We start from the raw sequence: 14064 nt of genomic DNA, 5'->3' as shown, positions 1-14064 counted from the left end.
AACTGTGAAATTGCTGTACTTTGCTCCATGACTTTGCGTTTGAAAGTTTGTATACAAAGCAGTTCTGTGTGACTGTCAATGGTAGCTACTATACAAAAATTATGTCAATAACAAAGGGGGCCGCGTGGGGTGGGAGAGGAGTGGTGATACAAAGAAGTTGGGACCTTCAAAAAAAGCTATATAGAAAATTGTATTTTACGAATAGACTGTAATGTACAATGATTGCAGTGGTGGAGGTACGCGTAAATGTTGATTATGATGATGGTAATGATGTTGAAAGTTGATGATGGTTATGGTGATGATAGTAATGACTGATGATGATGATGATTATGGTAATGGTGATGATAATGATGATAATGATTATAATTATGATGATGATAAAGAGGAGGAAGATGATGAAGGTGACAACGACACCAACGATCATGATGATGGTGATGAAGAAGATAATGATGACATTGATGTTATTGCTGTTGCTGGTGGTGGTAGTATTAGTGGGGAGTGGCGATACAAAGAAATAGGGACCTTCAAAAAAAGCTTTTGAAAATTGTATTTTACGAAGAGACTGTAATGTGAGATGATTGTGGTGGTGGAGGTAAATGATGATGATGATGATGAAGATGATGTTCATGATGGTAATGATGATAGTAATGACTGATGATGATTATGGCAATGGTGATGATAATGATTATAATTATGATGATAAAGAGGATGATGATGATGAAGTTGACAACAATTATGATGATGGTGATGAAGAAGATGATGATATTGATGTTATTGCTGTTGATGGTGGTGATGGTATTGGTGGGTGAAGTGGACACATGTACATGATGATGATGATGGTGATGATAATTTGATGATGATGACGATGATGGTGATGACGGAGATGAAGATGATGATGGTGATAAAGATGATGATGATGAAGATGATGATGGTAATGGTTGTCGTGGTAGTGCACGGTGGTGATATCATCGTGATTACGATGTGGACTAATGTGGTACGGCAGCAGTGGTCAAAGTGATGGGTGTGGTGGTGCCGGTGATAATCAATGGTGATAATTTGTAGCTTGATATAGTTGTTTCGGTATGCTGTTGTTTGAATAGCTCTTTAAATTGAATTTACAAAAAATAAAAGATATAAACAAAGCTCTGTACATACAGTATACACTGCATCCTCACATCAGAATCTCTATTTGATCAAGCTAATACTACAATCGACCCTATCATCTGTTATTTGCTCTTGCCTACATGTGAAACTTGGATGCTACAATGAAAAAGATCTATCAAAGAATAATCTGGTCTGGTCCAGTTTGTGGGTTGATAAACTGCCTCTTCAGAACAAAGTCCATCAAAATAATGTTCTAAAAAATGCAGTCTGAATTGGAACATGTTTCTGTGTATAACCTTGTATGTAGAAAAAAATGGCGTGGGAAAAATCATTCTAGATGTTTAATTGGGGGAGGCGGTACAAGTGTGGAAAACATCAATCGATTTTCTAACTACTGCACAAAATACTCGATGTATTTTCAGTAACTTTTTAATAGATCTGGTTTGTAATATGATATATTTTTTAAAATTTTTTTAATCTGAACAGTTTCTTGTAATACAGTATATGAAAGGCTTTTCAAACTTTATGAAGTTGTATTTCAAAACTATTTTACAATATTTTTCTCTTTTAAATGTAGAGACAGAGAGAGAATACTGTAAAAATCAAGCTTAATTTCAAAGTAAACCTTTGAGACATCCCATCGGATAATAAAGAATTGAAATAGTCTATTAAATAAAGACTGCTTCACAGCAATACCGTGAATTTACTTATTAAAAGCAATAAAAGGTGAATTTACATACTACATACATAAGTCATACAAATATACATGTAGTCTCTAGTGTGGGATTCTGACAAACATTTACACTGTCAGTTTACATGTTTGCATTGTGCCTGTTGAAAATGGAGGGGAGGGGCGAAGAATTCTACCAAAAACACGACACAATACGACTACTGAAGCAGTCAACCCTACTGTAGCCAGGAACTCTCACCTACATTTTATTCATTAAAGATATTCTCAATGCAATTGCATGTACATGTATGTACACATATAAAGTGCATTTTATTGTGGTTTCTCCATAGCCTACTGTTTTATTGGTGAAAATACGGCACTTACATAACACAAATGTAACAAAGTCAACTATCTAAATTCCTTTAAATTGAAATACTGTAGAATACGATCAGGGGCAAATTCAGTGTTGGATTGAAGTTTTCAATCAAATAGATATCAGTATTCAATCTAATCCCTAACCACAATCTACATGTATTATTGACTTTGAATCGATGAAGGAAGTTTATAGAGAGAAGTACTAGTATTTCTTGTTATCAATTTTGAGTGAAGTTCCCTTTCAAGACACTCAAGTTTGCCAGATGGCAGAGCTCTCAAATATCAATATTATGAACAAACAATAACATTTTTACACGTCTACATTTCTTAGAAGAGGGTTATTTTTGGGCTGGGAATTTCCACACGTCATTTGACCATGATGCACCTGTATGCTCAAGCCAAGATTAAAGTGACATTTTGGCAATTTCTTGTAGAGTATGGTATACAGTAAATGTATAAACAATGCACAAAATTATTTTTTTTTATAGATTTAGGGCTACTTTACACAACTTAAAGGTATTGTTTAACATTGTGAGCAGCCGATTTAAAAAATTCTCAAACCAAGATGAAACATGTGTACAAGTGCATGTATTAGAACTAATAAACCCTGAAAACAACCATTATTGAGAATAAAAAGCTAAAACTACAAGGCAAACCCCGATTTTGTAAACAGGCGTCTTATAGACACCTAAATAGTACACATAAGTGTATGGGATATATTTCAATTTTTGAAGCACTAAATAATCATTTTCAAACACAATTTTTTCTGGGCTTCATTATTGGAACATATCACAGACACAGGTGACAAGTGTGACCTTCTAGCTCAGATTTTTTAAAAGTCAAACCAATGTTAACCAATCACTTTAACAATACAAGTAATTTACCCAAATCCTCAACATTTTCTAGGTTTTAAGATTGCAATAAAGGGGGATTTTCCAGGGGTCGTTTGGTCATTTTAAGAGTGCAATCGTCCCCATGTAAGCCCCCGTGTAAAGTTTTTCCCTGACCATAAATACATAGATCATCATCAGGGGGAGTGTGAGATTCAAGCTAGGGCAGAAAGGACAATAAAATCATTCCTTAAAAGGGGCCAAGGAGTGAAAGCGTTTTTAAAGAAGAGAGTTCCTACCTTCTCCTTCTTGGCCCTTTCCACCCTCATGTATTATATAGAGTGTACATTATATCACTTAATGCACTATTAAAATTTAAACTCTGTGAAGACTTGCACCCCTTTGTTGAATTTGTGGTAGTGGATCAGAATCAACTTATTTCTATTCATGAAAGATAGAGGACGAGAATAATCTACATGTACATGTAGATTATTTCAGAGCTGCTATGAGGACTCCTTCCACACTTAATCTCACATTAAATAGAATGAATGATCAAAATTCTCAAATAATTTGGCTTATTCTGCAGTTGAATGCCTCCTTTCCCACATGCAAGAACTGCACAGATTTACCAAGATGATAATCTGCACTATTCTCTTGGAGGCAGCACTCGTAAAAAATAATGCAGGATATTTTCATCATTCACGTACACAATTCTGCTAGTCTGCATTATTTTGATTCGCATTCAATCCCGAAAGTTTGAGAGGGAATGGAAGGAGCATTGGAAAGCAGATGCCATGCACAGACTAATGTACCAAGATGAAAATCCATATTATTCCCTCATTGAAATCATAAAAATAATGCAAACTATTTCTGAAATCATCAACACAATATTTAATGCCAGTTTCACACTATTCAGTCAGGCAGGGGTATATGCGGGTTTCACACCATTCAGTCAGGCAGGGGTATATGCGGGTGTAAAAAAAAATGAAGAAAAACAGGGTTTTCGTTGGACAGGGGGCGTGTGCTATTTGATCTACATGTACCCATGGATCTGTCCATGATGTACCGAACAGAAAGGGTGAAGAGTCAGAGTAGTAGTTCCATGGGTATACTATACCCTTTTTACACAGGCTAAAATTTCCTTAACCCTGTACTATAGGTGGGGCTAAATGGCAATTTAGCCCCACCTATAGTACAGGGTTAAGCTTAGCCCACTTTCTTTTTACACAGCATTTTTGCAAAGTGGGCTAACCCCACTTATAGTACGGGATTATTTGGCCCTGCAAAAAAGCAGGGTTATCCCACCAATTGCGGTGCTAAGAGCAATAGTACGGGGTTAAGATCGCATGTGTAAAACGAAAGTGGGCTAAGCTTAACCCCGTACTATAGGTGGGGCTAAATGGCAATTTGGCCCCACCTATCGTACGGGGTTAAGGAAATTGTAGCGTGTGTAAAAAGTGTACGAGTGAAGTACTTGTACTACGAATGATCGACAAAAACCACTAGTCCGGGGTTAGCGAGTTTCGTGTGTGAAAAGCAAGCATTCCTTATCCGGGGTTAGCAATAACAATTTGGCATGTGTGAAAAGGAAAAAAAAATAGTACGGGGTTAAGGATAGTACAGGGTTAGCGATAGTCCGGGGTTAAGAAAATCCTGTGTAAAAAGGGCACTAGTAATAACACCCCTTACATGTATAAAATGGCAGATGATGCTCCTTGGCCCTTTTCTGCCCTTTCCTCTTTTCACTTTAAGGGGGTGTTGCAAGAAAATATTTGCGATCCATTGCAAATATTCTGTTCCAATTTTACAACTTAGAAATCAACGTTAACTGTAGCAAATCAGATTAAACTTCTTGCTTCAATGAGCAGATTAGCAATCAGTCACGGATTTGCAATGAACTGCGAGACATGTATGATTGATTTAGGGACTAAAAATAGATTAGCAATTGATCGCAAGTTTCTTGCAACACCCCATTAGTGTACCATTTTGTATCTATAAATTTTGAATTAATAAACTTTCATATTTGTAGAGACTTGGGTAATGATGGAATAAAAAAATAATGATAACTTACATTAGCAGGCATTCTATTGATGCGAGGGTAAAGACAGCCACTTGGTGGTATCGCCTGCCAATATCAATCAATTTGGTTACCTGCATGAATGTAAAAGAAAAGAAAGGGGAAAGAAAAGAAAAGAAGAGGAAGGAAACGAAGGACAAAAAAATGGGAAGAAAGAGAGAGAAGAGGGGAAGACAAGGGATGAAAGGAAGAATGACAGAGAGAAAGGAGAAAGAAAGGAAAAGGGAAAGAAAAAAAGGAAAAGAAGGAAGAAAAGAAGAAAGATGGGAAGACTAACAGGAAAGAGGGGGAAAGAAAGGGAAGAAAGAAAAGGAAGATAGACATAAAGAAAGGGGGAAAAGAACAGAAAGAAAGGAAGAAAAGAAAGAATGAAAGTGAGAAAGGGATAAAAGAAAGATTGGAAGACAGACAGAAAGAAAAGAAATAAAGGAGGGAAGGAAGAAAAAGAGGGAAAAGAAAGAAAGAAAAAGAACAAAATGTATGAATTTGTGTATTGTATTTGAATATTCATTTATTATGTTTACTCTATTTTATTTGTAAACAGTTGCATATTTCAGTCTTTGGACTGCTTGAGATTGTATTTTGCAATAAAATCCAATATATGTATACTTGTATATATATATAATATATATATATATATATATTGTAAGAAATGGACGAAGAGAACAATGGTAGGCGTAGCTTAAATCAAGGTTCCCCAGAGCTATCTACCCTTTGGAAAAATTGGTGATGCCGAAAAAATGTCTCTGCATCACCAATTTTTCCAAAGGGTAGATAGCTCTGGGGAACCTTGATTTAAGCTACGCCTACCATTGTTCTCTTCGTCCATTTCTTACAATATTTAAATAAAAAAGAGTTGCCAAAAGCTGTTGTACATGTATAACCTTACACATATATATATATATATATATACGACTCTATAATACAGAAATTATACATGTGTATGAAAACATGGATTGGTATATTGTGACTCCCCATTGTCCTGAATAACTATATCCTTGGCAAAATGCCCAAAGCTGCATGGTCATTGAAATTAACAATACAACTGGCCATGTGACCTCTCTTCTCCTATTAAAAGTAATTTTCCAATTCTTAACTCGCTTTCCATAACTTCTGCAAAAAATGTTTGGCAATTTCAAATTCCATGAATACTCTATCAGAGTCTGGGATCATAGGCTAATATATCTAATGAATTTCCCAGGGTATTAGGAAAACTAGAAAAATATCAATTCTTTGTATTTTTTTGACAAAGGAAATTTTTTTGCTGTTTCTCCACGACCGGTGTTCATGCAACTCACGAGACGGTCTCCTTGCTTCACTTCCACCGAAAGAGGATGTTTTCACTTCCCATTTTCAGTTTATTCACACGAATATGAAATGTTGACAAAGCAAGGCTGAAGTTTTTGTGTTAAATCCAGTTTGTTGTTACTCCCTCGAAAGAGGTGAGAGACCCTTTATGGGTCATGTTAACACTGATTTCATTTAATGTTTTTTGCCAAAACAGGCAGTTTGAAATATGTCTAATTCAAAACATAGCCATGTGCTTTGTCCAGAGAGATTTCGCCCATTCAATTATTTTAAATTTTCACTGAATTTTCCATTTTGAGTTACAAAAAAGTTGATTATAATATATTTTCTTTTCAGTAACTCATCTGGTACTTCATACTCCTTTTTAATACTTTTTGTTTAATATGCCCTGCCTGTATCGGTATTGCGACAGTGTACTGGGCTCTTTTTTCTTACATGTATATTTCTAATTCAAGGTCAGGGTACATTTACACACGTATAGAATGTATCTGAAATGTTTTTTTATGTACTGATCCTTTTATTGCTTTTTGTTCAATAAAGTGAGGCAAAACGAGTATAAACGCATCCTTAATTATGTCTAAAAGCACTTTCGATTATACAGCACTCTTGATTGTGTATAAACACACCATTGGTTATGTATAAACGCACCCTCAATCAATGCCATGCAGGCATTCGACTTGACTGACTTTTGGTGGTTTTCTGAATGGACAAAGTACTTTCAGTCTGACTCAAAGTTTGAAGGCGTTCCATTTTCGGTAGTCATGGATGCAACTATTACATCGATCTGTTCATAAAGTTTCACTTTATATTCTGCATGATTTTTCACCTACATATGCCCACTATCCAAACAATTCACACAATTTATGGAGTCGTGTAGTTGTTATTATGCACAGCAATCCTTCAATTCATATGAGTATAGAACTATAGCTAGTGAACACTTTTTGCGAGAGTGATCACGAATTTCCTAGAAAGCCAGTGAACACTTTTTGCGAGAGTGATCACGAATTTCCTTGTTGACCATAGTAGATTGCGAGACAAATGAATACCCTCTAGCGATTATTTCAATCTGCAATAATGAACCTATTTAGTATATGAGTATACATGGGAATGCAGATGTATTGTTTTTAGGGGGATGGGTGTGTGAGGTACTGTGACAAAAAACTGAATAAATCTAATAAAGTATTGCAAATCTAGATGCATCCAGACATACATGTACCGAAAAAACTAAAGATCAAAATTCACAATGGTGGTTTCAATTGTACCATGATCTTGCCCTACACGTAAATGTTTTTCAAAGAGTAGAGGGTCACATTGTGAACACATTTGGTATAGACCAGTTCGTAGTTACTTCATGGACAATTTTGGTCAAATGACCTTTCACTTCTTTCATCATGATAGGCAGATTTCAAAGCAAGATATTACGTAAGCTTGCCTTACATAGCAGGATAAAGAAATTGAATAGACCAGGTGACTAGAATAGCACACAAATGAACACTTAATGAAGGCATTTGTTGCATCCCTTCTTTGAATGCATATCTTAGCATGTTGCACAATGTACTTTGCAAACGGTGAAATACCAGTCGTTCGTGGAAGTATTGTTGTTTTTGTGGATGTAAATGAAAATGACAATTCAAAGGAATATATGAATAATCAAGACATCAAAGTTGGTGCTTATCTCATTAGATTTTAAAGCGCCATGTCACTTTAGTACAAATTACCTTCTTCTGATCATGCGTAGAATCTTTTGATCATGCGCAGAAAGGAACTACGAACTGGCTTATTCAATTCATTCATACCTGAAACTGTCATGGAATAATAAATGAGATAGATTTCTTCACCATCCTTTGAGTGCAACGTTAAATTGCATTAGTTCACCACGAGTTTTTACTACATGTACACTTAGGTTTGAAGACAGACATTTTCCCTCTATTGTAATGTGCTTTTCTTGTACTTATCTTTACTCTTTGTTTTTGTTGTTTTCTATAAAGTGCCTTGAGCATTTAATCAGAATGGGAAAGTCGCTACATCCTATGTATATTTTCATTTATCAAAGCAAAGGGAAAGGACATGTTTCTAGTACATTATTCAAAGCTTTTAGCAGGTTTATTGTGATCTAAATTTAATCTGTAAAAAAATGCACCAGGAAAAATAGCACTTGTAGGATAGTGCACTCTCACCTACATAAAAGAAAAATAATAATAAAAGAGATAAATTTATATATTTACTGAGCAAATACACACACATCCACAAAGGTCATTACCCAATGTGTAAACATGAATTATTCAGCTTCAATAACTTAGTCAATTATAAGCTGGAGTTATCAACCTTCAACTTGTTTAATATACTTCTGATAAATGAACTTTGTGAGGTTTCAGATGAACTACATGTATTCAATGCAAATGGGTGTTCTGTAGTGTAGTTATGGTAGCAGGTAAACAAAACATTATTTTTTTTTTCATTTTTATACCTTAGAATAGTTTTAATTTCTTCATTCAATCTTATTTTTTTCCTTTAAGTTTTTTATAACCATTTTTTGAAAATTAATTTATTTCATTAATTCATCTATTTTATCCTACAATTGCATATGCTGGGTTAGACTGTTCGTGTATGAACACAGGGAATTTTCCTGGATTCGCATTGCAATTTGCTCCACATTTTTGAAAGACTGCTATGCACAAGGTCTTTTGTATAGCATATTTTTACATACATGTACATGTACATGTAGGACTGTATATTTCTTGGTTGAGAGCTTTTCTCTCATGACCAAAAAAGAATTTGTGGCAAAATTATTCCTTGAAACATAAACAACATACATGTGTACTTACCCTTACTAGACAGAGTAGACCAAGTACAACCACAAACAATGAAAGGATTCCATTTCTGTATTAAAATAAAGAACAAAAAAAGAAAGAAGTGTAGAGAGAGGGAGGGAAGGAGTAAAAGGGAGAAATAATGAAAGAAGATTAATAGACAGGGATGGATTGAAATATTAATAAGAAGGAAAGAGAGAAAGAAACAAGGGTGAAAAGGCAGAATAAGAAATTCAAAATTGAAGGAAAGGAAAAAGAAGAGAGGAAGGTAAAAGTAGGAAGGAAAGAAAGAACAAAGTATAAAAGGATAAAAAGTTTTTTAACCAAAAATTAAGCACATTTCATCCATGAAAAAATTTGACAAGCAAAAAAAAAAGTCTTCCCTTTCAAAGGGCATGGGGCACACTTCAGATTTAACAGAATTTTCACATCACAAATTTAATTGTGCCTCTCAGGGGGGGGGGGGACACGGGCCGGCTTGCCCGTTCATTTTCTTGCCAGGGTTCACTAACAACTTTTGATCATTGAATATACAGTGGAATTTGTTTGGGAAACAACCATATCCTGTCAGCATTGGGAGGGAAAAAATATATTTTTAGGTCACTTCAAAGGCACAAAGGATTAGGGGGATTTTTGTTTAAAAACTTCCCTGAATGTCAAGAATGTTTCATTTCCTCTCTCAATCTCTAAGTATGATGCATTGAATAGTGTGTGTCTTAAATGTACATGTACATGTATAGCAAAAGTAATCAAATGCAACGTATTGAGTTGTACAACCGTTTGAAGCTCAAAGTTCAGAATTTTGTTTGGAAACTTAAAAAAAAAATAAAATACATGTTGCATAAAAAAAAACAAATCACCACAGCAGTTCCGATATTAAAGGCATTTCCATCTCAACAAGAAGATTATAATAAAAAGCTTATCAATGAAAATATTTCATCAAATCAGCTATGTATAAAAACAAAACAGTTATGTTACGCTTTGAGTTTACACAACACATGCAAATGAGACATATATACTTTCACTATCTATATTGCACTGGAAATATGATATCAAATAATTTGAAACTACAATGTAATGTACAATTGCAATTTGAAATTATAATGTACATGTAATAGTTTTAAAGGATACTAATTGAATATTTTCAAAGATTAGTTCTTTTCTTCCTGTTCCAGTAGGTTGTAAATAGAGTGCTAGAAAATAACAAAAGAGCCTTGGAAATCCTCATTCATTGCAGATTTACCTGGCAAGTATAAAAGCTCCCCCCAAAAAAAATAAAAAAAATCATTTTTTGTCTGATTTCAACTCACCTGATGCAAGCTAGAGGGTCGAAATTACAGAGACACCCTCGCAGTACAACATCCACCGGCGGGGTGTGGTTATGCGTTGTCGCGGCAACCAAGATATCCTCTGTAACGGAGGACACGGGATCGGTGTGACCGGCAAGGAACAAGTGGGAATCAGTTACATGTACCATGACGACATCAACATGGGCGGGGCTTGTCTTGGGATATGTCGGATGTTCTTGATGCAAAGAGGTTGAGAGAGAGGGCGGGTGGCTGATGAAGTTTCACATCTTGGAAACTGAAATGAAAAATGGAAGATGAGTTTATAAACAATCAACAGTACATGTACATGAAAACAACATTTTACATACAGAGCTACCAAGTCTCATGCATAATGCGTGAGACCCAAGCATTTTGAACTCTTGTTCATCCCCTCAAATCTCTGTCTCACGCAACTATCACAGCCTATCCCCATATACATTGTACACAATGTCTGTGATCTCACTCAGATTCACAGAAAATCTCACGCATAGCTGGTCTTTGAACTTGGCATCTCTGTACATATTCTTCTGAAGTGATTGTCAATATACATGTATTTCTTGAAGCATCGTAATTATCAATATCACCATTATCAAAACTATTTATATACATGTACATGTATCATTCTTGCTATAAATCATTATCCACATTCTCAAACCCTATCATCAATTATTACTAGCCATTACCTGATACATTTTTGTATAGTACATATGATGTAATCAATACAGTATCATCATCGTCACCATCATCACCAATGATCACTAACATTAACCTTTAAAACATGACCTTTATTATCATCATCATAACCATCATCACTACCATCATCACCACCACCATCATCATTACCATCAATATCACCATTATCGTTATCACCAACACCATCGTTGTCATCGTCGTAGTCATCATCATCATGAACATCATCATCCATCATCATCATCATCATCATTATCATCATTATTTTCATCATCATCATCACCACCACCACATACATGTATCAGTATCATCATGCAGCTCAAAACATGTGGATGCATTCATTGCATTGCAGACAAATATAAAGAGACAATTATCCAGAAGAAATTAAACCCAACTTTTAAAAGTGATAGTGCACAAAAAAGGTTGTACATGTATGTACATGTATAATAGTAGCACACAGGAGAAGTGGATGAAATGTTGTTTTGATCACAATGCAGTACAAGCCTCCATCTGTGTTTGGATGAGATAAAGTGTCTTTCTACATGTACGTGCATCCTTATTGGTCCCTTGCCAGGGTTATTCCCCTTTCTGGTTTTCCCCAGTATTACTGGCCTACATGTACATGTAGCATTTTTATACATGTACTGTACACATGTTCGTATGCATCAAAAGTTAAATTACATGTAATAATTCCATAGATAATTTGGGTCTCGATTTTGTAAAAAAAGAATTTAAAAATAATGCTGTAACCGATTTTTATTCCAATTCCCGATCCGATCCGATTTTCCCCTTTTTTCTACATTTTTCCGAACTCCGATTTTGGACCAGTGGGGAAAAAATCGGATCGGAAAAACCAAAACATAACAAGACAAAAAAAACACGTGGCGACATGTTTGCCGTCAAAATGCGCTGGTGATTTGTTTTGATCTCAGACAAAAGCGGTGGAAGGAAAAGAAGATAAAGGGGAAGAAAATTATGATTTGTTTTTATCTCCGATATTAGCGGAAAGGCAGGTGGAGAAGAAGATTATGATTTGCTTTGATCTCCGACATAATCGGGGAAGAACAAAACGATGATGATGATAATTTGTTTTGATCTCCGACAAAAATGGAGGAAGAAAAACAACGAAAAGACGATATGTTTTGATCTTAAGCGGAGGCAAATAAGATTTAGTTGAACACGATGACATGCGCGGTAATATTTACGACTATCTGACTATACGTCCTCTAAGAGTTTACGATTACCTCCGCCATCACTACGATGTTGTAGAGAAGGTGAATATCATCTTTAACAACTTTGGATAATAGTGCGTCTTTTTCGGGAGGTCATGCGACCTTTAAGAGTTTACGATTACCTCCGCCATCACTACGATGTTGTAGAGAAAGTAAATATGGTAAACAACTTTGGATAATAATGCGTCTTTTTCGGGAGGTCATGCGACCTCTAAGAGTTTACGATTACCTCCGCCATCACTACGATGTTGTAGAGAAGGTGAATATCATGGTAAACAACTCTGGATAATAATGCGTCTTTTTCGGGAGGTCATGCGACCTTTATGAGATTACGATTACCTCCGCCATCACTACGATGTTGTAGAGAAGGTGAATATCATGGTAAACAACTCTGGATAATAATGCGTCTTTTCGGGAGGTCATGCGACCTTTAAGAGTTTACGATTACCTCCGCCATCACTACGATGTTGTAGAGAAAGTGAATATCATGGTAAGCAACTCTGGATAATAATGCGTCTTTTTCGGGAGGTCATGCGACCTTTAAGAGTTTACGATTACCTCCGCCATCACTACGATGTTGTAGAGAAGGTGAATATCATGGTAAACAACTTTGGATAGTAGTGCGTCCTTTTCGGTAAGTAATGCGACCTCTAAAAGTTCACGACGGACGCCGCCATCACCACGATGTTGTAGAGAAGAGGCCAATCGTTGATCGGCGGTAGTGTCGCGCGCTGGAACATCATTATCTTATTTTCCTTCCTCCGATTATGTCGGAGATCAAAACAACTCATCATCTTCTTCCTCCGCTTTTGTCGGAGATCAAAACAAATTCTGCCATCAGTGTAGCGTGCCGCATTTGTCCACGCGCCGGCCACATACAAATTTTAATGTATTTTTTGTTTTGGAATATCTTCCGATCCGATATCCGAACCGATTCCGATTTTAGGAGCAAAACTTCCGAACCGAACTCCGATCCCGTAATTGCTCTAACTTACAACATTATTTAAAAACCCTCTCAAAATGATTTTGAAATGTTTAGACTACAGGTAGTACACAGCTTACCAAAAGATATAGAGCAGGACTTATAGCATTCTTAAATCAAAACATATCATTTCACCTCACTTAATTATTAAATGAAGTGAAATGATATTAAAAAAGCGAATGTATTTTTTTCATCAAAAGACACACTAGTTAGCCCTTATTGTCAAATCTGAAAAAAAAAAATGAAAAATTGGATAATTCAAACATGAAAAACAAAAGAAATAGTGAGGGAAATTGCACAAGCAAGTTCATCTCTTTAAAGATCAAGTCCACCTCAGAAAAATGTTGATTTGAATCAATAGAAACAAATCGGACAAATCAGTCATATGAGACAAGCATAATGCTGTAAAAATTTCATGAAAAAATTGGACACACTGTAAAATAAGGAAGTTATGACATTTTAAAGTTTCGCTTTAATAGTTGTACATGTATGCACAATTTTGTCACATGCAAAGAGAATCAATTTCCCTCACTCACTATTTCTTTTGTTTTTCATGTTTGAATTATCAAATTTTTCATTTTTTTTCAGATTTGACAATAAGGACAAACTTGACTAAACCATACATGTAAATATATCAAACAATGGTAATTCCACATGT

General features: G+C 35.5%; 1 protein-coding gene across 1 annotated transcript in view; it reads right to left on the bottom strand.

Annotated features, from left to right (window-relative positions):
• LOC121405996 overlaps positions 1-14064 on the bottom strand; it is a 33597-nt gene that overhangs the window by 15024 nt on the left and 4509 nt on the right. The window contains exons 2-4 of the mRNA XM_041596993.1: positions 10485-10758; positions 9190-9244; positions 5051-5130 (exon numbers count right to left, since the gene is read on the bottom strand). Of these exons, the coding sequence (XP_041452927.1) occupies positions 5051-5130; positions 9190-9244; positions 10485-10651 (302 nt within the window). The 5' untranslated portion in view covers positions 10652-10758. The remainder of the gene's footprint in view (positions 1-5050; positions 5131-9189; positions 9245-10484; positions 10759-14064) is intronic.

Source organism: Lytechinus variegatus, chromosome 19 (genome assembly GCF_018143015.1).
Source record: "Lytechinus variegatus isolate NC3 chromosome 19, Lvar_3.0, whole genome shotgun sequence".
In the NCBI taxonomy this organism is placed as follows: Eukaryota; Metazoa; Echinodermata; class Echinoidea; order Temnopleuroida; family Toxopneustidae; genus Lytechinus; species Lytechinus variegatus.
This window is presented reverse-complemented; position numbering and strand designations above follow the sequence as displayed.